We start from the raw sequence: 25,924 nt of genomic DNA, 5'->3' as shown, positions 1-25,924 counted from the left end.
CGTCTCGAATGTTCAGAAAGTTAAGCTTACGTTGCAAAAAATCTTATTGACTAAAATGATATAGTACTGCTGGCTGGTGAAATAGGCTAGCTAGCAGTGGCTGCGTTGTTGACTTTGTTTGAAAGTGTAGCTGGCTAGGTAACCTCTAACTGGCTAGGTAACCTCTACAATTACTCTAGACTACACAATTATCTTGGATACAAAGACGGCTATGTAGCCAGCTAAGATCAAACAAATCAAACTGTTGTACTGTAATGAAATGAAATGTAATACTACCTGTAATACTACCTGTGGAGCAAAGCGGAATGCAACTACTCGCTCCAAACCAAACCGGAAGTGCGTATCGTAAAGGGAGAGGCAATAGAAGTGTTGTTTCTTGTATTATTGTCTTTTGTGTCTTTAGAGGACTGCTTCACCTTAATGTCCCCTTTCCCTTTTTTTCTATCCTTATTTTGTCCCACTTTGTCCCTTCTTTGTCCCTTCTTCTCTTCTGCCAACTAGACACTCCTTGTTAGCTAGCTAGCTTCTTTCAGGAATGTCCCTAGCAACTGCCTAGCAACAGGTAAACAACTTAGCTGGCTAAGAAAACGGTATAATTTTATGAAAAATTGTTACTTTTTCAAAAGCCTTTCTTCTTTGTTTGCTGCTTGTTTGGTCTCCTATTCAGTTTGCAGTTTTCTTTTGATTTTTTTTCGATGTACTTTACTCTAAAAAAACATTTAAATTTCAATATTTGTAGGAGCTCATCTTTTCAGCTGCTGCTGCTTAATTTGGAACTTGAAATGGAATGGAATGGAATGGAATCCCTTGAGCACTGAGCCTGCCCAACCTTACCTGGTTGTATGCTCCCCGTAGCCCGACCAGTGCGGGGAGGTGGAATACCCGCACCGGGCTATGTAGGCGAACCGGGGACACCATGCGTAAGGCTGGTGCCATGTAAGCCGGCCCGAGGAGACGTACTGGAGGCCATATATGTAGAGCCGGCTTCATGGCACTTGGCTCAATGCTCAATCTAGCCCGGCAGATACGAGGAGCTGGTATGTACCGCACCGGGCTATGCACACGTACAGGAGACACCGTGCGCTCTACTGCGTAACAAGGTGTCTGCCCGTACTCTCGCTCTCCACGGTAAGTACAGGGAGTTGGCGCAGGTCTCCTACCTGACTTCGCCACATTCCCTTTTAGCCCCCCCCCAAGAAATTTTTGGGCTTGACTCACAGACTTCCAGCCTCGCTTACATGCTGCCTCCTCATACCACCGCTCATGGGCTTTAGCTGCCTCCTTCTCCTCACGAGAGCGGCGATATTTTCCAGTTTGCGCCCAGGGTCCCTTTCCGTCCAGTATTTCCTCCCATGTCCAGAAATCCTCCTTATTCCTGTAATCCTGCGTTTGTTGTTGCTGCTTTCTCCCTCGTTGCTTGATCCTTGGTTGGTGGGTGATTCTGTAACGGTTGTTCTCCTCCTCTTCGTCTGAAGAGGAGAAGCATGGGTCGGACCAATACGCATCGAGGTATGCAGTCATAATGAATTTATTTAAACGAAAAGACGAACACGAAAAACACTTGAGAATATACAAAACAACAAAACGACGTAGACAGACCTGTACTGGAAAACATACATAAACACGCAGAACAGGAATAGACTACACAAACCGAAACAGTCCCGTGTGGCGCGACAAACACAGACACGGAAGACAATCACCCACAAACAAACAGTGAGAACATCCTACCTTAATATGGTTCTCAATCAGAGGAGACGTAAAACACCTGCCTCTAATTGAGAACCATATCAGGCAACCCATTAACCAACATAGAAACACGTAACATAGAATGCCCATCCCAACTCACGCCCTGACCAACTAAACACATACAAAAATAAGAGAAAACAGGTCAGGAACGTGACAACAGCGAAGAGGCGACTCCGGGATGCTGGCCTTCTATGGCAGAGTTGCAAAGAAAAAGCCATATCTCAGAATGGCCAATAAAAAGAAAAGATTAAGATGAGCAAAAGAACACAGACACTGGACAGAGGAACAAGGACATTTATAAGTGACCCCAAACTTTTGAACGGTAGTGTGTGTGTTTTAGTTGTCTTCCTTGGAGAGAGGGATGCTCTACTCACCTGGAACCTATGTTGTTTGGTATGATGTTTTCAACAGGCCTCAGACGTAGAGGGACAACTGGGATTCTGGGACATTTATCAGTCATATGAAGATAAGGGACTGAGGATCATCTCAGACTTGGAGGGAGGGAGGGAGGGAGGGAGGTAATGTACAGAGCTATCAGTAAGGGAGGGATGCTCTACTCACCTGGAACCTATGTGGTTTGGTATGATGTTTTCAACAGGCCTCAGACTTAGAGGGACAACTGGGATTCTGGGACATTTATCAGTCATATGAAGATAAGGGACTGAGGATAATCTCAGACTTGGAGGGAGGGAGGGAGGGAAGGGAGGGAGGGAGATTGAGGTAATGTACAGAGCTAACAGTAACAGAGAGGGAATGGACTTATAACTGCAGCCTCTCACTGAATATTTATGATTCCATACTGTATAGTATGAAAGGAGTTCACTCTCTAGTTGAATATTTATGATTCTATACTGTTGTTCACTCTAGTTTAATATTTATGATTCTATGCCGTACCGTATGAGGGGAGTTCTCTCTAGTTGAATATTTATGATTCTATACTGTAGTTCACTCTCGTTGAATATTTATGATTCTATACTGTAGTTCACTCTAGTTTAATATTTATGATTCTATGCTGTACCGTATGAGGGGAGTTCTCTCTAGTTGAATATTTATGATTCTATACCGTAGTTCACTCTAGTTTAATATTTATGATTCTATACTGTAGTTCACTCTAGTTGAATATTTATGATTCTATACTGTAGTTCACTCTAGTTTAATATTTATGATTCTATACTGTAGTTCACTCTAGTTGAATATTTATGATTCTATACTGTAGTTCACTCGAGTTGAATATTTATGATTCCATAATGTAGTTCACTCTAATATTTATGGTTCTATACTGTAGTTCACTCTAGTTTAATATTTATGATTCTATACTGTAGTTCACTCTAGTTGAATATGTATGATTCCATACTGTAGTTCTCTCTAGTTTAATATTTATGATTCTATACTGTAGTTCACTCTAGTTGAATATTTATGATTCTATACTGTAGTTCACTCTAGTTGGATATTTATGATTCTATACTGTAGTTCACTCTAGTTGTGGCCTAGTTTCATCTGATGGAAGAGCAGGCGGTGCTTATTAATCAGTTATAGAGCCTGTAAGCTGCCTTCTGTAACTGACCTATATCTCTAAGGCATCCAGTATTGACACACATACTGTAACTAATGATCTAGTATGAGTTTCTCCTGTCTCTTAATCCTCAGTTAGCCCCTGGATGAACAACACAGTCTGACAGTGACACTGTAGTTTCTCCTGTCTCTTAGTCCTCAGTTAGCCCCTGGATGAACAACACAGTCTGACAGTGAGACTGTAGTTTCTCCTGTCTCTTAGTCCTCAGTTAGCCCCTGGATGAGCAACACAGTCTGACAGTGAGACTGTAGTTTCTCCTGTCTCTTAGTCCTCAGTTAGCCCCTGGATGAGCAACACAGTCTGACAGTGAGACTGTAGTTTCTCCTGTCTCTTAGTCCTCAGTTAGCCCCTGGATGAACAACACAGTCTGACAGTGAGACTGTAGTTTCTCCTGTCTCTTAGTCCTCAGTTAGCCCCTGGATGAACAACACAGTCTGACAGTGAGACTGTAGTTTCTCCTGTCTCTTAGTCCTCAGTTAGCCCCTGGATGAGCAACACAGTCTGACAGTGAGACTGTAGTTTCTCCTGTCTCTTAGTCCTCAGTTAGCCCCTGGATGAGCAACACAGTCTGACAGTGAGACTGTAGTTTCTCCTGTCTCTTAGTCCTCAGTTAGCCCCTGGATGAGCAACACAGTCTGACAGTGAGACTGTAGTTTCTCCTGTCTCTTAGTCCTCAGTTAGCCCCTGGATGAACAACACAGTCTGACAGTGAGACTGTAGTTTCTCCTGTCTCTTAGTCCTCAGTTAGCCCCTGGATGAACAACACAGTCTGACAGTGAGACTGTAGTTTCTCCTGTCTCTTAGTCCTCAGTTAGCCCCTGGATGAGCAACATAGTCTGACAGTGAGACTGCATGTGTGTGTTATCGATGACTCAGTATACAACATTCGATGATAGGAGGACTCAAATTGAGTGGGAGAGTTAACCTGTCATGTCTGTTCTGCTCTGTCTCCCTCCCTCCTCCTGTTCTGTCCTCCCCTGTCTAGCCCTCCCCTGTCTGTTCTGTCTCACTCCCTCCTCCTGTCCTGTCCTCCCCTGTCTAGCCCTGTCCTGTCTGTTCTGCTCTCTGTCTCACTCCCTCCTCCTGTCCTGTCCTCCCCTGTCTAGCCCTGTCCTGTCTGTTCTGTCTCACTCCCTCCTCCTGTCCTGTCCTCCCCTGTCTAGCCCTGTCCTGTCTGTTCTGCTCTCTGTCTCACCCCCTCCTCCTGTCCTGTCCTCCCCTGTCTAGCCCTGTCCTGTCTGTTCTGCTCTCTGTCTCACCCCCTCCTCCTGTTCTGTCCTCCCCTGTCTAGCCCTGTCCTGTCTGTTCTGCTCTCTGTCTCACTCCCTCCTCCTGTCCTGTCCTCCCCTGTCTAGCCCTGTCCTGTCTGTTCTGCTCTCTGTCTCACTCCCTCCTCCTGTCCTGTCCTCCCCTGTCTAGCCCTGTCCTGTCTGTTCTGTCTCACTCCCTCCTCCTGTTCTGTCCTCCCCTGTCTAGCCCTGTCCTGTCTGTTCTGCTCTCTGTCTCACTCCCTCCTCCTGTCCTGTCCTCCCCTGTCTAGCCCTGTCCTGTCTGTTCTGCTCTCTGTCTCACTCCCTCCTCCTGTCCTGTCCTCCCCTGTCTAGCCCTGTCCTATCTGTTCTGTCTCACTCCCTCCTGTCCTGTCCTCCCTTGTCTAGCCCTGTCCTGTCTGTTCTGTCTCACTCCCTCCTCCTGTCCTGTCCTCCCCTGTCTAGCCCTGTCCTGTCTGTTCTGTCTCACTCCCTCCTCCTGTCCTGTCCTCCCCTGTCTAGCCCTGTCCTGTCTGTTCTGTCTCACTCCCTCCTCCCTCCTGTCCTCCCCTGTCTAGCCCTGTCCTATCTGTTCTGCTCTCTGTCTCACTCCCTCCTCCTGTCCTCCCCTCTCTGTTATCAAACCAATGTGATAAACTCTCCAACCCTCTGCCCACATGTTGTCTGGCTAGTCTGAAAACTCTGCCAGAGGAGGGAATGGGTGTACAGGGTCACTGCCAGAGGAGGGAATGGGTGTACAGGGTCACTGCCAGAGGAGGGAATGGGTGTACAGGGTCACTGGGAGAGGAGGGAATGGGTGTACAGGGTCACTGCCAGAGGAGGGAATGGGTGTACAGGGTCACTGCCAGAGGAGGGAATGGGTGTACAGGGTCACTGGGAGAGGAGGGAATGGGTGTACAGGGTCACTGCCAGAGGAGGGAATGGGTGTACAGGGTCACTGGGAGAGGAGGGAATGGGTGTACAGGGTCACTGCCAGAGGAGGGAATGGGTGTACAGGGTCACTGCCAGAGGAGGGAATGGGTGTACAGGGTCACTGGGAGAGGAGGGAATGGGTGTACAGGGTCACTGGGAGAGGAGGGAATGGGTGTACAGGGTCACTGCCAGAGGAGGGAATGGGTGTACAGGGTCACTGGGAGAGGAGGGAATGGGTGTACAGGGTCACTGGGAGAGGAGGGAATAGGTGTACAGGGTCACTGCCAGAGGAGGGAATGGGTGTACAGGGTCACTGGGAGAGGAGGGAATGGGTGTACAGGGTCACTGCCAGAGGAGGGAATGGGTGTACAGGGTCACTGCCAGAGGAGGGAATGGGTGTACAGCGTCACTGGCTTCCTACCAACTGTTAGATACTGTGTTTGAGGCATTGCAGTAGCATGAACTTCTGATGCATGTTATCTAATGAATTATTGTCAGAGATTCATTCCTGTCCCAATGTTTGTCCCACGATGGGGTCTTGTGTGGGTATATTTTGGTATGGTTTGGTTTGGTTTGGTATGGTTTGGTATGGGTTGGTATGGTTTGGGTTGGTATGGTTTGGTATGGGTTGGTATGGGTTGGTATGGTTTGGTTTGGTATGGTATGGTTTGGGTTGGTATGGTATGGTTTGGGTTGGTATGGTTTGGTATGGATGGTTTGGGTTGGTATGGTTTGGGTTGGTTTGGTATGGGTTGGTATGGTTTGGTTTGGTATGGGTTGGTATGGTTTGGTATGGGTTGGTATGGTTTGGGTTGGTTTGGTTTGGTATGGGTTGGTATGGGTTGGTTTGGTATGGGTTGGTATGGTTTGGGTTGGTATGGTTTGGTATGGGTTGGTTTGGTATGGGTTGGTATGGTATGGTATGGTATGGTATGGTATGGTATGGTATGGTATGGTATGGGTTGGTATTTTGTCTGTGGCTTCAGGCAGAGGAAGCAGCAATCTGTCCCTTGTCATTGACACAGAGATACAGACATAACAAACACACACACACACACACACACACACACACACACACACACACACACTAACCTAACAGCAGCTAAAGCTCATTTTAACAACAAGCCTAAGCTGTCATTTCATGCTCGTAACTACCCAGCATTATGGATAACACGCTCACCAAGAACACACACACACACACACACCAACATCCGACTGCCTTGAACACTGTGTAAAAGCGGTGCATTCCATGGTCAGAGGGTAACACCAACAAGGGATGGACTTTTTTGACGAGAGCACTTTTCTGAGTCCAGGCAGCTCTCATAGAAATCACAGAGTAATTATATATCTTGTGAAAAGCTTTTCTTGGATCCTAGTTTTTTATGTAAAAGTATAGAGTCATTTTAACTGTAGGTGTCAATTAGAGTTTCCCGTTCCGGTCACGCTTCATCTCCTCTGATCGTTTCCCAAAATCCTAGAAAAGTTGAAATAGTTTTATAAACACAACATTTCTCCCATATTTCTCAGAGCGTTGGAACGGCAGCCAAACCAAAAGGGGAAATGTTTGGATTCCTGTATGGAAATATCATCCATCCATTTTGTTAAACGACTACTGAACAATCTTGAGTTTCCCCAAAAATGTCCCAAGTTACGTTCTCACTGCTCATTGAAGCACAACGATGCAGTCCTACGTTTGACTTACAGTAGCAGACTATTCTGTTGCTGTCATCCACAAAGACTCAGGGTTAAACCTCACTGTTGAGAAACATTTGACTTACATTTTCCAGCCTGGTTGTGACCTTGACGGGGTCTGGGAGAGGCTGGTGACAAAAGGTTAGATAATACTCCTGGGCGGGCTGGCTGCTTAGGCCGAGTCCAGGAGAGAGGAGAGAGAGAGAGAGGAGAGAGAGAGAGAAGGAGAGAGAGAGGAGAGAGAGAAGGAGAGAGAGAGAGAGAGAGAGAGAGAGAGAGAGAGAGGAGAGAGAGAGAGAGAGAGAGAGAGAGAGAGAGAGAGAGAGAGAGAGAGAGAGAGAGAGAGAGAGAGAGAGAGAGAGATGAGCACAAGAACTCCACCATTCTCACACTACATCCACCCAAGTGGCATGACACAAATTCTATCTTAAATGATAAACAAATCACATTTGCAAAATAAGAGTTTACTTTAATTGAAAAATCCTATTTTAATGGTTCTTCTTGGATTGTGAGTGTTTGTCTCATTTTGAAAGGTAAAGAAAAGAGAAAAAAAAAGTTATGAAGTCTTTTTACGTTGCATGTTGGAATATACAAGGATTGAAGTCCTCTGCTTTTGGGCTAAAGAGCAGAAACCCAGACTTCCTGAAAGAAATTGATGATGTTGATATTTTAGTACTACAGGAAACATGGTGCAGAGGTGATGTTTCCACTGGCTGTCCACTAGGTTATAGGGAGATAATCATACCATCCACTAAATTAAAAGGAATCAAACAGGGCAGAGACTCAGGGGGAATGCTAATATGGTATAAATCTGAACTAATTAATTCAATCGAATTGATCAAAACAGGAGAATTCTTTATCTGGTTAAAAATCAACAAGGAGGCTATCTTGACAGATAAAAACGTCTTCCTCTGTGCCACATACATTCCCCCCTCAGAGTCACCCTACTTCAACGAAGAGAGCTTCTCCATTCTAGAGGGAGAGATTAGTCACTTTCAGGCCCAAGGCAACGTACTGGTCTGTGGAGACCTGAATGCTAGAATAGCAGAAGAACAAGACACTATTAACAGTCATGGGGATAAACACCTACCAGGAAGCAATAACCTTTCCCTCCCCACATACCCCCACAGAAACAACTATGACAAAGTGAAAAACAAAAATGGATTACAGCTCCTGAGGCTCTGTCGAACACTGGGTCTGTACATAGTCAATGGCAGGCTGAGAGGAGACTCTTTTGGTAGGTACACCTACAGCTCATCCCTTGGCAGCAGCACTGTAGACTACTTCCTCACCGACCTAAACCCAGAGTCTCTCAGAGCCTTCACAGTCAGCCCACTAACACCTCTCTCAGACCACAGTAAAATCACAGTGTATCTGAGAAGAGCAGAACCCAACCATGAAGCATCATGGCCCAATAAATTACATGGTACTAAACAAGCCTATAGATGGAGTGCAAACAGTACAGACATCTACCAAAAAGCAATTAGTAGCCAAAAAATACAATCTCTCCTGGACAACTTTTTAGCCTTAACATTCTCCTTCAGCAATGAAGGTGTAAATTTGGCCGTTAGGAACATAAACTTTATATTTGACAAATTAGCCTCCTTGGCTAATCTAAAGAAGCATAAGAGCAAACCAAAAATAACAGATAATGAAAAATGGTTTGATAATGATTGCAAAAATCTAAGAAAGTCATTGAGAAATATATCTAATCAAAAACACAGAGAACCAGACAACAAAAATATACGCCTTCAATATGGGGAAACACTGAAGCAATACAAACGCACCCTAAGAACAAAAAAGGAACAGCACATTAGAAATCAGCTGGATGGAATTGAGGAATCCATAGAATCAAACCACTTCTGGGAGAATTGGAATAAATTAAACAAACCTCATCATGAGGAGTTGGCTATCCAAAATGGGGATATGTGGAGAAATCACTTTGCAAACCTCTACAGCAATATAACAAAGAGCCCAGAACAAAAAGATATACAAGAAAAATTACAAATCCTTGAATTAGCAGTCAAAGACTATCAGAATCCTGTGGATACCCCAATTACAGAAGAAGAATTATTGGAAAAAATATGCAATCTCCAACCCAAAAAGGCCTGTGGTGCTGATGGGATTTTAAATGAAATGATCAAATATACAGACCACAAATTCAAATTGGCTATACTCAAACTCTTCAACATTATCCTCACTGCAGGTATTTTCCCCGATATTTGGAACCAGGGACTGATCACACCAATCTATAAAAATGGAGACAAATTTGACCCAAATAATTACAGAGGAATATGCATTAACAGCAACTTGGGGAAAATTCTCTGCAGTATTATAAATAGCAGACTACATCATTTCCTTGACGAACACAACGTCCTGAGCAGAAGCCAGATTGGATTTCAAAAAAAATTATCGTACAACAGACCACATTTACACCCTCCACACTCTAATTGATAAACAAGTTAACCAAAACAAAGGCAAAATCTACTCGTGTTTTGTAGATTTCAAGAAAGCATTTGATTCAATTTGGCACGAAGGTCTTTTTTATAAACTAATAGAAAGTGGTATTGGAGGGAAAACATATGATTTTATTAAATCAATGTACACTAAAAACAAATGTGCGGTTAAAATTGGCAACAAGCAAACAGACTTCTTCTCTCAGGGGCGGGGAGTGAAACAGGGCTGCCCAATAAGTCCAACATTATTTAACATCTACATGAATGAATTGGCAAAAACATTAGAAGAATCGACAGCACCTGGTATCACCCTACACAACACTGAAATCAAGTGTCTGCTGTACGCAGATGACCTGGTGCTGCTGTCTCCCACTAAAGAGGGGTTACAGCAACACCTAGATCATCTTCACAGGTTCTGTCAGACTTGGGCTCTGACCGTTAACCTAAAAAAAACAAATATAATGATATTCCAAAAAAGGTCCGGAAATAAGGATGACAAATATAAATTCTATTTGGACACAGTTCTATTAGAACACACCAAAAACTACACATATCTAGGACTAAATATCAGCAACACAGGTAGCTTTCACATGGCTGTGAATGAGCTGAGAGACAAAGCAAGAAGAGCATTCTATGCCATTAAAAGGAACATCAAAATTGAAATTCCAATTAGAATCTGTCTCAAAATTTTTCAATCAGTTATAGAACCAATTGCTCTATATGGCAGTGAAGTATGGGGTCCACTCTCTAATAATGAATTTACTAAATGGGACAAACATCCAATTGAAGTATTGCATGCAGAGTTTTGCAAGACTGTATTGCAAGTACAAAGAAAAACTCCAAATAACGCATGTAGGGCAGAATTGGGCCAATATCCCCTCCTCATTCGAATAGAAAAAAGAGCCATCAAATTTTACAACCATCTAAAAACAAGTGACCCTAAAACATTCCATCACACAGCTCTACAATGTCAAGAGATGAAACCAGAGAAGAGTCCCCTCAGCCAGCTGGTTCTGAGGCTCAGTTCACCAACCCAAACCAACCCCATAGAGCCTCGGGACAGCCCTCAGAAAATCTGGCCCAACCAAATCATCACAAAACAAAAAGAAAAATATATAACCTATTGGAAAGACACCACAAAAAATCAAAGTAAACTTCAATGCTATTTGGCTCTAAACAGACAGTACATGGTGGCAGACTATCTGACCACTGTGACTGATAGAAAACTGAGGAAAACATTGACTAGGTACAGACTCAGTGAGCACAGTCTGGCTATAGAGACCGGTCGTCACAGACAAACCTGGCTGCCCAGGGAGGACAGGCTGTGCTCACTCTGCTCCAGGGGAGAGGTAGAGACAGAAGTGCATTTCCTACTACACTGTGACAAATACTCAGACCTAAGAGCATATTTCTTTCCCAAAATTATAATTCAATACAAAGAATTTGAAACTATAAAAGATGAAGAAAAATTCAAATATTTGTTGGGTGAAAAGCCAAAATGTGCAGTTTTGGCAGCCAAATATGTGTCCTCCTGCCACAGCCTGAGGGACAGCCAGTGAAAAATGCAAAGTAATGTTGATAATATTTCCCATTTAGCTTAGTTTTGTTTTGTCTTTCGTACCAGGTCATGTGTCTTCTCAGTCATGTTGACACTGGTCTACTACTGTTGCTTTAATGTATTGTTGTTCTGATTAATATTGTTGTTGTAGCTGTTATTAATGGTAATCCCATGTCCACTACTACTATTATTATTACTGTTAGTCCCACCATTTATTTATATATAAATATATATATATTTTGTGTATATATATACATATATATTTTATTTAAATTTTTCGATATGTATACTTTGACAATGTAAGTAATAATAACTTGCCATGTCAATTGAATTGAATTGAATTGAGAGAGAGAGAGAGAGAGAGAGAGAGAGAGAGAGAGAGAGAGAGAGAGAGAGAGAGAGAGAGAGAGAGAGAGAGAGAGAGAGAGAGAGAGAGAGAGAGAGAGAGAGAGAGAGAGAGAGAGAGAGAGAGAGAGAGAGAGAGAGAGAGAGAGAGAGAGAGAGAGAGAGAGAGAGAGAGAGAGAGAGAGAGAGAGAGAGAGGAGAGGAGAGAGAATGAGAGAGAGGGAGAGACGGAGAAGGAGAGAGAGAAGGAGAGAGAGAGAAGGAGAGAGGAGAGACAGAAGAAGGAGAGAGAGAGCTCAGGGAGGATAGTCTGCCAGTCTTCAAGGACAGGATAAACAACAGAAGCCCAGTAGTGATAAGTTACAATATGACACCTTTGTCCTCTAAGAGGTCATACATCATACCTACATTGCACATGGAAGAGTCACAAAAGAGCAGACTCCAAGCTAAAGCAAGGACCCTCAAATACATATTAGTCCCAGGTCTGTGGTGACGAGCCCCCCAGTGTAATGATAGTAGCAGTATATTAACAGTAACGGTGTGTTCCAGGCCGAGGAGACGTCCAGCCCCAGCTGAACAGTGTGATGTGTAATGTAGTAGCAGTATATTAACAGTAACGGTGTGTTCCAGGCCGAGGAGACGTCCAGCCCCAGCTGAACAGTGTGATGTGTAATGATAGTGGCAGTATATTAACAGTAACGGTGTGTTTCAGGCCGAGGAGACGTCCAGCCCCAGCTGAACAGTGTGATGTGTAATGATAGTAGCAGTATATTAACAGTAACGGTGTGTTTCAGGCCGAGGAGACGTCCAGCCCCAGCTGAACAGTGTGATGTGTAATGTAGTAGCAGTATATTAACAGTAACGGTGTGTTCCAGGCCGAGGAGAGGTCCAGCCCCAGCTGAACAGTGCCATGCAGGACGTCAGTGATACATACCTGCTGCTGGAGGAGATGGAGAAACAGGCTGTCAGGAAGGCCCTCGTCGAGGAGAGGAGCAGGTTATGCACCTTCGTCTCCATGCTACGACCTGTCGTGGTGAGTCATAACATAACTAACACACACTAACACACACAACACAGAGGTCAGGCTAAGGCCGTGGTGGTGAGTCCGTTGGCACTACACACAGCACCAACACAAACACAGAAACCGAAACAGAGCCGTAGGGCCTCACCATGGGAGATGCTGTTCCTCATTAACACCCAGAGGAAATGCTCCTCACTAACACCCAGAGGAAATGTTCCTCATTAACACCCAGAGGAAATGTTCCTCATTATCACCCAGAGGAAATGTTCCTCATTAACACCCAGAGGAAATGTTCCTCATTAACACCCAGAGGAAATGTTCCTCATTAACACCCAGAGGAAATGTTCCTCATTAACACCCAGAGGAAATGCTCCTCACTAACACCCAGAGGAAATGTTCCTCATTAACACCCAGAGGAAATGTTCCTCATTAACACCCAGAGGAAATGCTCCTCATTAACACCCAGAGGAAATGTTCCTCATTAACACCCAGAGGAAATGTTCCTCATTAACACCCAGAGGAAATGTTCCTCATTAACACCCAGAGGAAATGTTCCTCATTAACACCCAGAGGAAATGTTCCTCATTAACACCCAGAGGAAATGTTCCTCATTAACACCCAGAGGTAATGTTCCTCATTAACACCCAGAGGAACTGTTCCTCATTAACACCCAGAGGAACTGTTCCTCATTAACACCCAGAGGAAATGTTCCTCATTAACACCCAGAGGAACTGTTCCTCATTAACACCCAGAGGAACTGTTCCTCATTAACACCCAGAGGAAATGTTCCTCATTAACACCCAGAGGAAATGCTCCTCATTAACACCCAGAGGAAATGTTCCTCATTAACACCCAGAGGAAATGCTCCATAAGAAGCACATTGCTGACGTTCCAGTTTAAGATGTTGTTGTTGATGTGATCAGTATGAGCAGGATGAGGACATGATCAATGACATCACCTGGATAAATACAGGATCAATAAACACATTGTGATCCTTCCAGGATGAGGAGATCTCCATGCTAGGAGAGGTCACCCACCTCCAGACCATATCTGACGACCTCAAGATGCTGACCATGGACCCTCACAAGCTGCCCCCCGCCAGCGAACAGGTACCCTGACCCCTGACCCTGACCCTGACCGTATCCCTGACCCCTGACCCTGACCGTATCCCTGACCCTGACCTTGACCGTATCCCTGACCGTATCCCTGACCCTGACTGTATCCCTGACCCTGACCGTATCCCTGACCCTGACCCTGACCGTATCCCTGACCCTGACCGTATCCCTAACCCTGACCCTGACCGTATCCCTGACCCTGACCGTATCCCTAACCCTGACCCTGACCGTATCCCTGACCCTGACCGTATCCCTGACCCTGACCGTATCCCTGACCCTGACCCTGACCGTATCCCTGACCCTGACCCTGACCCTGACCGTGACCCTGACCCTGACCGTATCCCTGACCCTGACCGTATCCCTGACCCTGACCGTATCCCTGACCCTGACCCCCTGACCCTGACCCTATCCCTGACCCTGACCCTGACCCTGACCCTGACCGTATCCCTGACCCTGACCCTGACCGTATCCCTGACCCTGACCGTATCCCTAACCCTGACCCTGACCGTATCCCTGACCCTGACCGTATCCCTGACCCTGACTCATATCTGTCCCATGTGTTTCCTCCTGAGACTACAGGGTTCCATTTCACATCTGTCCCATGTGTTTCCTCCTGAGACTACAGGGTTCCATTTCATATCTGTCCCATGTGTTTCCTCCTGAGACTATAGGGTTCCATTTCATATCTGTCCCATGTGTTTCCTCCTGAGACTATAGGGTTCCATTTCATATCTGTCCCATGTGTTTCCACCTCAGCCTATAGGGTTCCATTTCATATCTGTCCCATGTGTTTCCTCCTCAGACTATAGGGTTCCATTTCATATCTGTCCCATGTGTTTCCTCCTGAGACTATAGGGTTCCATTTCATATCTGTCCCATGTGTTTCCTCCTGAGACTACAGGGTTCCATTTCATATCTGTCCCATGTGTTTCCTCCTGAGACTATAGGGTTCCATTTCATATCTGTCCCATGTGTTTCCACCTCAGACTATAGGGTTCCATTTCATATCTGTCCCATGTGTTTCCTCCTCAGACTATAGGGTTCCATTTCATATCTGTCCCATGTGTTTCCTCCTGAGACTACAGGGTTCCATTTCATATCTGTCCCATGTGTTTCCTCCTCAGACTACAGGGTTCCATTTCATATCTGTCCCATGTGTTTCCTCCTGAGACTATAGGGTTCCATTTCATATCTGTCCCATGTGTTTCCTCCTGAGACTGTAGGGTTCCATTTCATATCTGTCCCATGTGTTTCCTCCTCAGACTACAGGGTTCCATTTCATATCTGTCCCATGTGTTTCCTCCTGAGACTACAGGGTTCCATTTCATATCTGTCCCATGTGTTTCCTCCTGAGACTACAGGGTTCCATTTCATATCTGTCCCATGTGTTTCCTCCTGAGACTATAGGGTTCCATTTCATATCTGTCCCATGTGTTTCCTCCTGAGACTACAGGGTTCCATTTCATATCTGTCCCATGTGTTTCCACCTCAGACTATAGGGTTCCATTTCATATCTGTCCCATGTGTTTCCTCCTCAGACTATAGGGTTCCATTTCATATCTGTCCCATGTGTTTCCTCCTGAGACTACAGGGTTCCATTTCATATCTGTCCCATGTGTTTCCTCCTGAGACTATAGGGTTCCATTTCATATCTGTCCCATGTGTTTCCTCCTGAGACTGTAGGGTTCCATTTCATATCTGTCCCATGTGTTTCCTCCTGAGACTATAGGGTTCCATTTCATATCTGTCCCATGTGTTTCCTCCTGAGACTATAGGGTTCCATTTCATATCTGTCCCATGTGTTTCCTCCTCAGACTATAGGGTTCCATTTCATATCTGTCCCATGTGTTTCCTCCTGAGACTATAGGGTTCCATTTCATATCTGTCCCATGTGTTTCCTCCTCAGACTATAGGGTTCCATTTCATATCTGTCCCATGTGTTTCCTCCTGAGACTGTAGGGTTCCATTTCATATCTGTCCCATGTGTTTCCTCCTCAGACTATAGGGTTCCATTTCATATCTGTCCCATGTGTTTCCTCCTGAGACTACAGGGTTCCATTTCATATCTGTCCCATGTGTTTCCTCCTCAGACTATAGGGTTCCATTTCATATCTGTCCCATGTGTTTCCTCCTGAGACTATAGGGTTCCATTTCATATCTGTCCCATGTGTTTCCTCCTGAGACTATAGGGTTCCATTTCATATCTGTCCCATGTGTTTCCTCCTGAGACTACAGGGTTCCATTTCATATCTGTCCCATGTGTTTCCTCCTGAGACTATAGGGTTCCATTTCATATCTGTCCCATGTGTTTCCTCCTGAGACTACAGGGTTCCATTTCATATCTGTCCCATGTGTTTCCTCCTGAGACTATAGGGTTCCATTTCATATCTGTCCCATGTGTTTCCTCCTGAGACTATAGGGTTCCATTTCATATCTGTCCCATGTGTTTCCTCCTGAGACTACAGGGTTCCATTTCATATCTGTCCCATGTGTTTCCTCCTGAGACTATAGGGTTACATTTCATATCTGTCCCATGTGTTTCCTCCTGAGACTACAGGGTTCCATTTCATATCTGTCCCATGTGTTTCCTCCTCAGACTATAGGGTTCCATTTCATATCTGTCCCATGTGTTTCCTCCTGAGACTACAGGGTTCCATTTCATATCTGTCCCATGTGTTTCCTCCTGAGACTATAGGGTTCCATTTCATATCTGTCCCATGTGTTTCCTCCTGAGACACTGATCTGTCATTGTGGTTCTGTCCTGTCAGGTGATTCTGGATCTGAAGGGCTCTGACTATAACTGGTCCTATCAGACTCCTCCCTCCTCCCCCAGCACCACGAGGTCCAGGAAGTCCAGTATGTGCAGGTAGGTGTCCTGGGACCAGAACCGCCAGCTTGTCACCTTTATCTACGCTGGTGGGCCTGTTCAGAACCTTCAGATGGAAATGGGTTATCTCTAGTAGTCCCAGTATGTAGTGGTGTCTTGGACCAGAACCAGATCACATCCTGAATGTTTCACCTTTAACTGAACTGAAAAACAACCCTAGACCCATATTCACACAGAGATCTGATCTAGGATCAGTTTTGCCTACATTTTACATATTGAATGAGATTATATAGACAGTGGGGACCTGATCCTACTCTTAGACGGCCTGATGAAGACAGGCCCTGCCCCCCAGTGGTGGGTAGAGGAACTGCAGCCTGTTGGGATGCCCAATCTTTTCACCTACTTGTTTTCTGGGGGAATTGAAAATAGTTAATTAATTTCACCCAGACTTGTAAATATATCATTGCGTGTGTTATGAATGTATAGATTTCAATATTAAATGTCATTGTAATTTCACACGATCCTTCCAGCTGTTTCAATAGAATATGACTCATAATACCGCCTCCACCTCGTGTCCTCCCATACATGGGTGTTGTTGTCGTCACGCTGGTTTGGTTTGTAAAACACTGTGCTGTGATGCCTTGTTTTCATCTTGTGATGCGTTTCAGTTTGTTTACATGATTTAATTCAAGTTGAAGAATCCACAGATCCTCGTTAAAATGTCACTGTTGATGGTCGGTCAATGGACCCAACCATAAAGGCACATGTCTGTATCGCGACCACAGTCCAACTTGCTTGTAGTTGCACTGAGCATGATAGACGTTGATATGTGTATATTGTGGTAACGTTTATTATGATTTCATGCCTGGTTGTTTTAATTTGACTGGTTTGTTCACGGTCACTGCCTGCTGCATTGGTTTGGAGTGTTAACCCATTCACTGTCTGTCTGTCTCCCTGTGTCTGTCTCTCCACCTGTCTGTCTCTCTCTCCACCCGTCTGTCTCTCCACATGTCTGTCTGTCTGTCTGTCTGTCTGTCTGTCTGTCTGTCTGTCTCTCCACTCGTCTGTCTGTCTCTCCACCTGTCTGTCTCTCCACCTGTCTGTCTCTCCACCTGTCTGTCTCTCCACCTGTCTGTCTGTCTCCCTGTGTCTGTCTCTCACCCTCCTGCCTGTTCCCCTGTCTGTCTCTCCATCTGTCTCTCTCTCCACCCGTCTGTCTCTCCACCTGTCTGTCTGTCTGTCTGTCTGTCTGTCTGTCTGTCTCTCACTCGTTTGTCTGTCTCTCCACATGTCTGTCTGTCTCTCTACCTGTCTCTCTCTCCACCTGTCTGTCTGTCTCTCTGCCTGTCTGTCTGTCTGTCTGTGTCTGTCTGTCTGTCCACTCGTCTGTCTGTCTCTCCACCTGCCTGTCTGTCTCTCCACCTGTCTGTCTGTCTCTCCACCTGTCTGTCTGTCTCTCCACCTGTCTGTCTGTCTCTCCACCTGTCTGTCTGTCTCTCCACCTGTCTGTCTGTCTCTCCACCTGTCTGTCTGTCTCTCCACCTGTCTCACCCTAACAGCAGTCTGAACAGCGTAAACAGTAGTGACTCTCGCTCCAGCGGCACATCCCACTCTCACTCCCCCTCCTCCTCCTCCTGCTCCTCCCACTACGGCTACCGTAGCTCCACCCTGCCCCAGCAGGCCGCGGCACGACTGTCCTCCATGTCCTCCCACGACTCAGGATTCATCTCCCACCCAGACACCTCCAAGTCACCATCACCCATGCCCCAGGAGACACTACCGCAGGTAAGACTGCACTACACTACAGTACACTAGACTACACTACCAAGTGGTAAGACCCTACTATCTGTACACTGGACTCTATACCCTGAGATTAAACCTCCATACCTTCTGGAAGTGAATGGACAGTTTAGTTTAAGGCAGTGTCCTGTCCCAGGCTAACTGGATACGTCAACAATAAATATATTATGATCGATGGGTCCTCAAGTGACCTTTGACCTCCTTATACATCATATGTGAGAGATAGTAGCCATCCCAGGTTGCTAGGATACCCTGCTCCTGAGGAGAGGGGCTTGGGGGAGGTCAGTAACTGGGCTGGCTGTTCTACAGACCAGTCCTGTCAGTACCTCAGCTGAACTACCAGAGTCCTGGGGGGAGGTCAGTAACTGGGCTGGCTGTTCTACAGACCAGTCCTGTCAGTACCTCAGCTGAACTACCAGAGTCCTGGGGGAGGTCAGTAACTGGGCTGGCTGTTCTACAGACCAGTCCTGTCAGTACCTCAGCTGAACTACCAGAGTCCTGGGGGGAGGTCAGTAACTGGGCTGGCTGTTCTACAGACCAGTCCTGTCAGTACCTCAGCTGAACTACCAGAGTCCTGGGGGAGGTCAGTAACTGGGCTGGCTGTTCTACAGACCAGTCCTGGCAGTACCTCAGCTGAACTACCAGAGTCCTGGGGGAGGTCAGTAACTGGGCTAGCTGTTCTACAGACCAGTCCTGTCAGTACCTCAGCTGAACTACCAGAGTCCTGGGGGAGGTCAGTAACTGGGCTGGCTGTTCTACAGACCAGTCCTGTCAGTACCTCAGCTGAACTACCAGAGTCCTGGGGGAGGTCAGTAACTGGGCTAGCTGTTCTACAGACCAGTCCTGTCAGTACCTCAGCTGAACTACCAGAGTCCTGGGGGAGGTCAGTAACTGGGCTGGCTGTTCTACAGACCAGACCTGTCAGTACCTCAGCTGAACTATCAGAGTCCTGGGTAGACAGATGATTCATCCGTCTGATCAGCTGAACACACAATGAACACACATCCACTTCTATTTACTCAGTCAGCTACAGATACAGTTTCCATCCAAGCCTCTCTGACTTCCTCTCTGACTTCCTCTCTGACTTCCTCTCTGAGCTCCGCTCTGACTTCTTCTCTGACTTCCTCTCTGACTTCCTCTCTGACTTCCTCTCTGAGCTCCTCTCTGACTTCCTCTCTGACTTCCTCTCTGACTTCCTCTCTGAGCTCCTCTCTGACTTCCTCTCTGACTTCCTCTCTGAGCTCCGCTCTGACTTCCTCTCTGACTTCCTCTCTGAGCTCCTCTCTGACTTCCTCTCTGACTTCCTCTCTGAGCTCTGCTCTGACATCCTCTCTGACTTCCTCTCTGACTTCCTCTTTGGTAACAGTACATAAGCCTTGATCAAACTCTTCTCTTACTTCTTGAAAACTCATCTGTCTGGGTGTGGATACGCGTTCTAGATGATTGAGGATATTATACTGCTGGTATAGTAGTCATTAAACCTCCTGATATTATGGTCAGTGGAGAGGTTGGTCCAGAAGACTACAGGGTCAGATAGTAGTCATTAAACCTCCTGATATTATGGTCAGGGGAGAGGTTGGTCCAGAAGACGACAGGGTCAGATAGTAGTCATTAAACCTCCTGATATTATGGTCAGGGGAGAGGTTGGTCCAGAAGACGACAGGGTCAGATAGTAGTCATTAAACCTCCTGATATTATGGTCAGGGGAGAGGTTGGTCCAGAAGACTACAGGGTCAGATAGTAGTCATTAAACCTCCTGATATTATGGTCAGGGGAGAGGTTGGTCCAGAAGACTACAGGGTCAGATAGTAGTCATTAAACCTCCTGATATTATGGTCAGGGGAGAGGTTGGTCCAGAAGACGACAGGGTCAGATAGTAGTCATTAAACCTCCTGATATTATGGTCAGGGGAGAGGTTGGTCCAGAAGACTACAGGGTCAGATAGTAGTCATTAAACCTCCTGATATTATGGTCAGGGGAGAGGTTGGTCCAGAAGACTACAGGGTCAGATAGTAGTCATTAAACCTCCTGATATTATGGTCAGGGGAGAGGTTGGTCCAGAAGACTACAGGGTCAGATAGTAGTCATTAAACCTCCTGATATTATGGTCAGGGGAGAGGTTGGTCCAGAAGACGACAGGGTCAGACAAGGTTGACCACATGAGCAGGCCTTGGTGTTCACCCCTGGAGTCTATTGGTCATCATGGGGTCATAGAGAGCCATAACCCTGATCCCAAACCATCCTGGCTCAGTCCAAGGGGCGGCAGGTAGACTAGTGGTTAGAGTGGAGGGGCGGCAGGTAGCCTAGTGGTTAGAGTGGAGGGGCGGCAGGTAGCCTAGTGGTTAGAGTGGAGGGGCGGCAGGTAGCCTAGTGGTTAGAGCGTTGGGCCAGTAACCGAAAGGTTGCTAGATCGAATCCCCGACCTGACAAGGTAAAAATCTGTCGTTCTGCCCCTGAACAAGGCAGTTAACCCCCTCATTGTAAATAAGAACTTGTTCTTAACTGACTTATCTAGTTAAATAAAGGTTAAATAAAATAAAAAATTAACCCTTAACCCCTCAATTTAGCTCATCACCCACTCAAGGACAACCTTGAATAGAGGGATGGGCTTGGGACTCAGTTATAGTTGAGGTTCATTACAAGGCCAACTGTCAGTCTAGAGTAGAGTTCCTCCTTCCTCTGTTAGGTCACTGCCAGTCTAGAGTAGAGTTCCTCCTTCCTCTGTTAGGTCACTGTCAGTCTAGAGTAGAGTTCCTCCTTCCTCTGTTAGGTCACTGCCAGTCTAGAGTAGAGTTCCTCCTTCCTCTGTTAGGTCACTGTCAGTCTAGAGTAGAGTTCCTCCCTCCTCTGTTAGGTCACTGTCAGTCTAGAGTAGAGTTCCTCCCTCCTCTGTTAGGTCACTGCCAGTCTAGAGTAGAGTTCCCCCTTCCTCTGTTAGGTCACTGTCAGTCTAGAGTAGAGTTCCTCCCTCCTCTGTTAGGTCACTGTACTGAATAAGGTCTCAGAGTGACGACCACTAATGCTACCGCACCACAACTCCATAGAAAACCACCAGGAGAATACTGGACTTTCTGTGGCTGGCTTCAAACTCTTTACCCATGATGCTTAGTAGCAGACTGTCTATCTGCTTCTCCCTCTGCTGTCCACAAGGACAGTTCATGCTAAATGATTCTATCTTCTGACTCACCTCTCTGCTTTGTTTCACTTCAAGTATTTTCACCCTGAATCTCTAACTTCCCTGCTGGCAGCCTTTGAACTATTGTTTTTAAACGTGCTGCTGCAGCTCACTGACTGATTGATGCCTTCTAACGTCTTCCTGCTGTTCTCTCTTTGTGGTGGCTACAATACACGCCTTCCTCTCCTTTATGTGGTGGCTACAATACACGCCTTCCTCTCCTTTATGTGGTGGCTACAATACACGCCTTCCTCTCCTTTATGTGGTGGCTACAATACACGCCTTCCTCTCCTTTATGTGGTGGCTACAATACACGCCTTCCTCTCCTTTATGTGATGGCTACAATACACGCCTTCCTCTCCTTTATGTGATGGCTACAATACACGCCTTCCTCTCCTTTATGTGGTGGCTACAATACACGCCTTCCTCTCCTTTATGTGGTGGCTACAATACACGCCTTCCTCTCCTTTATGTGATGGCTACAATACACGCCTTCCTCTCCTTTATGTGGTGGCTACAATACACGCCTTCCTCTCCTTTATGTGGTGGCTACAATACACGCCTTCCTCTCCTTTATGTGGTGGCTACAATACACGCCTTCCTCTCCTTTATGTGGTGGCTACAATACACGCCTTCCTCTCCTTTATGTGGTGGCTACAATACACGCCTTCCTCTCCTTTATGTGGTGGCTACAATACACGCCTTCCTCTCCTTTATGTGATGGCTACAATACACGCCTTCCTCTCCTTTATGTGGTGGCTACAATACACGCCTTCCTCTCCTTTATGTGATGGCTACAATACACGCCTTCCTCTCCTTTATGTGGTGGCTACAATACACGCCTTCCTCTCCTTTATGTGGTGGCTACAATACACGCCTTCCTCTCCTTTATGTGGTGGCTACAATACACGCCTTCCTCTCCTTTATGTGGTGGCTACAATACACGCCTTCCTCTCCTTTATGTGATGGCTACAATACACGCCTTCCTCTCCTTTATGTGGTGGCTACAATACACGCCTTCCTCTCCTTTATGTGGTGGCTACAATACACGCCTTCCTCTCCTTTATGTGATGGCTACAATACACGCCTTCCTCTCCTTTATGTGGTGGCTACAATACACGCCTTCCTCTCCTTTATGTGGTGGCTACAATACACGCCTTCCTCTCCTTTATGTGGTGGCTACAATACACGCCTTCCTCTCCTTTATGTGGTGGCTACAATACACGCCTTCCTCTCCTTTATGTGGTGGCTACAATACACGCCTTCCTCTCCTTTATGTGATGGCTACAATACACGCCTTCCTCTCCTTTATGTGGTGGCTACAATACACGCCTTCCTCTCCTTTATGTGGTGGCTACAATACACGCCTTCCTCTCCTTTATGTGGTGGCTACAATACACGCCTTCCTCTCCTTTATGTGGTGGCTACAATACACGCCTTCCTCTCCTTTATGTGGTGGCTACAATACACGCCTTCCTCTCCTTTATGTGGTGGCTACAATACACGCCTTCCTCTCCTTTATGTGGTGGCTACATTACACGCCTTCCTCTCCTTTATGTGATGGCTACAATACACGCCTTCCTCTCCTTTATGTGATGGCTACAATACACGCCTTCCTCTCCTTTATGTGGTGGCTACAATACACGCCTTCCTCTCCTTTATGTGGTGGCTACAATACACGCCTTCCTCTCCTTTATGTGGTGGCTACAATACACGCCTTCCTCTCCTTTATGTGATGGCTACAATACACGCCTTCCTCTCCTTTATGTGATGGCTACAATACACGCCTTCCTCTCCTTTATGTGGTGGCTACAATACACGCCTTCCTCTCCTTTATGTGATGGCTACAATACACGCCTTCCTCTCCTTTATGTGGTGGCTACAATACACGCCTTCCTCTCCTTTATGTGGTGGCTACAATACACGCCTTCCTCTCCTTTATGTGATGGCTACAATACACGCCTTCCTCTCCTTTATGTGATGGCTACAATACACGCCTTCCTCTCCTTTATGTGGTGGCTACAATACACGCCTTCCTCTCCTTTATGTGGTGGCTACAATACACGCCTTCCTCTCCTTTATGTGGTGGCTACAATACACGCCTTCCTCTCCTTTATGTGGTGGCTACAATACACGCCTTCCTCTCCTTTATGTGGTGGCTACAATACACGCCTTCCTCTCCTTTATGTGGTGGCTACAATACACGCCTTCCTCTCCTTTATGTGATGGCTACAATACACGCCTTCCTCTCCTTTATGTGGTGGCTACAATACACGCCTTCCTCTCCTTTATGTGGTGGCTACAATACACGCCTTCCTCTCCTTTATGTGGTGGCTACAATACACGCCTTCCTCTCCTTTATGTGGTGGCTACAATACACGCCTTCCTCTCCTTTATGTGGTGGCTACAATACACGCCTTCCTCTCCTTTATGTGGTGGCTACAATACACGCCTTCCTCTCCTTTATGTGGTGGCTACATTACACGCCTTCCTCTCCTTTATGTGATGGCTACAATACACGCCTTCCTCTCCTTTATGTGATGGCTACAATACACGCCTTCCTCTCCTTTATGTGGTGGCTACAATACACGCCTTCCTCTCCTTTATGTGGTGGCTACAATACACGCCTTCCTCTCCTTTATGTGGTGGCTACAATACACGCCTTCCTCTCCTTTATGTGATGGCTACAATACACGCCTTCCTCTCCTTTATGTGATGGCTACAATACACGCCTTCCTCTCCTTTATGTGGTGGCTACAATACACGCCTTCCTCTCCTTTATGTGATGGCTACAATACACGCCTTCCTCTCCTTTATGTGGTGGCTACAATACACGCCTTCCTCTCCTTTATGTGGTGGCTACAATACACGCCTTCCTCTCCTTTATGTGATGGCTACAATACACGCCTTCCTCTCCTTTATGTGATGGCTACAATACACGCCTTCCTCTCCTTTATGTGGTGGCTACAATACACGCCTTCCTCTCCTTTATGTGGTGGCTACAATACACGCCTTCCTCTCCTTTATGTGGTGGCTACAATACACGCCTTCCTCTCCTTTATGTGATGGCTACAATACACGCCTTCCTCTCCTTTATGTGATGGCTACAATACACGCCTTCCTCTCCTTTATGTGATGGCTACAATACACGCCTTCCTCTCCTTTATGTGATGGCTACAATACACGCCTTCCTCTCCTTTATGTGATGGCTACAATACACGCCTTCCTCTCCTTTATGTGATGGCTACAATACACGCCTTCCTCTCCTTTATGTGGTGGCTACATTACACGCCTTCCTCTCCTTTATGTGATGGCTACAATACACGCCTTCCTCTCCTTTATGTGATGGCTACAATACACGCATTCCTCTCCTTTATGTGATGGCTACAATACACGCCTTCCTCTCCTTTATGTGATGGCTACAATACACGCCTTCCTCTCCTTTATGTGATGGCTACAATACACGCCTTCCTCTCCTTTATGTGATGGCTACAATACACGCCTTCCTCTCCTTTATGTGATGGCTACAATACACGCCTTCCTCTCCTTTATGTGATGGCTACAATACACGCCTTCCTCTCCTTTATGTGGTGGCTACAATACACGCCTTCCTCTCCTTTATGTGATGGCTACAATACACGCCTTCCTCTCCTTTATGTGATGGCTACAATACACGCCTTCCTCTCCTTTATGTGATGGCTACAATACACGCCTTCCTCTCCTTTATGTGATGGCTACAATACACGCCTTCCTCTCCTTTATGTGATGGCTACAATACACGCCTTCCTCTCCTTTATGTGATGGCTACAATACACGCCTTCCTCTCCTTTATGTGATGGCTACAATACACGCCTTCCTCTCCTTTATGTGATGGCTACAATACACGCCTTCCTCTCCTTTATGTGATGGCTACAATACACGCCTTCCTCTCCTTTATGTGATGGCTACAATACACGCCTTCCTCTCCTTTATGTGATGGCTACAATACACGCCTTCCTCTCCTTTATGTGGTGGCTACAATACACGCCTTCCTCTCCTTTATGTGATGGCTACAATACACGCCTTCCTCTCCTTTATGTGATGGCTACAATACACGCCTTCCTCTCCTTTATGTGATGGCTACAATACACGCCTTCCTCTCCTTTATGTGATGGCTACAATACACGCCTTCCTCTCCTTTATGTGATGGCTACAATACACGCCTTCCTCTCCTTTATGTGATGGCTACAATACACGCCTTCCTCTCCTTTATGTGATGGCTACAATACACGCCTTCCTCTCCTTTATGTGATGGCTACAATACACGCCTTCCTCTCCTTTATGTGATGGCTACAATACACGCCTTCCTCTCCTTTATGTGGTGGCTACAATACACGCCTTCCTCTCCTTTATGTGATGGCTACAATACACGCCTTCCTCTCCTTTATGTGATG

The 25,924-nt window shown here is 46.1% G+C and overlaps 1 protein-coding gene across 10 annotated transcripts in view; it reads left to right on the top strand.

Annotated features, from left to right (window-relative positions):
* The window catches only part of LOC139572900 (protein MTSS 1-like), a 146,032-nt gene that overhangs the window by 108,734 nt on the left and 11,374 nt on the right, over positions 1-25,924 (top strand). For 6 of the 10 annotated variants that reach the window (XM_071395753.1, XM_071395746.1, XM_071395754.1 and 3 more), the window contains 4 exons: positions 12,429-12,586; positions 13,576-13,683; positions 16,458-16,555; positions 18,076-18,301. In XM_071395753.1, the coding sequence (XP_071251854.1) occupies positions 12,429-12,586; positions 13,576-13,683; positions 16,458-16,555; positions 18,076-18,301 (590 nt within the window). Of the gene's footprint in view, positions 1-12,265; positions 12,277-12,428; positions 12,587-13,575; positions 13,684-16,457; positions 16,556-18,075; positions 18,302-25,924 lie in introns of all 10 variants that reach the window. The other 4 variants (XM_071395749.1, XM_071395756.1, XM_071395752.1 and 1 more) reach the window with 2 other exon arrangements.

The sequence above is a fragment of the Salvelinus alpinus genome, chromosome 4 (assembly GCF_045679555.1).
Source record: "Salvelinus alpinus chromosome 4, SLU_Salpinus.1, whole genome shotgun sequence".
NCBI lineage: Eukaryota > Metazoa > Chordata > Actinopteri > Salmoniformes > Salmonidae > Salvelinus > Salvelinus alpinus.
Note: the sequence above shows the minus strand (reverse complement) of the source record. Positions and strands in the feature narration are given on the sequence as shown.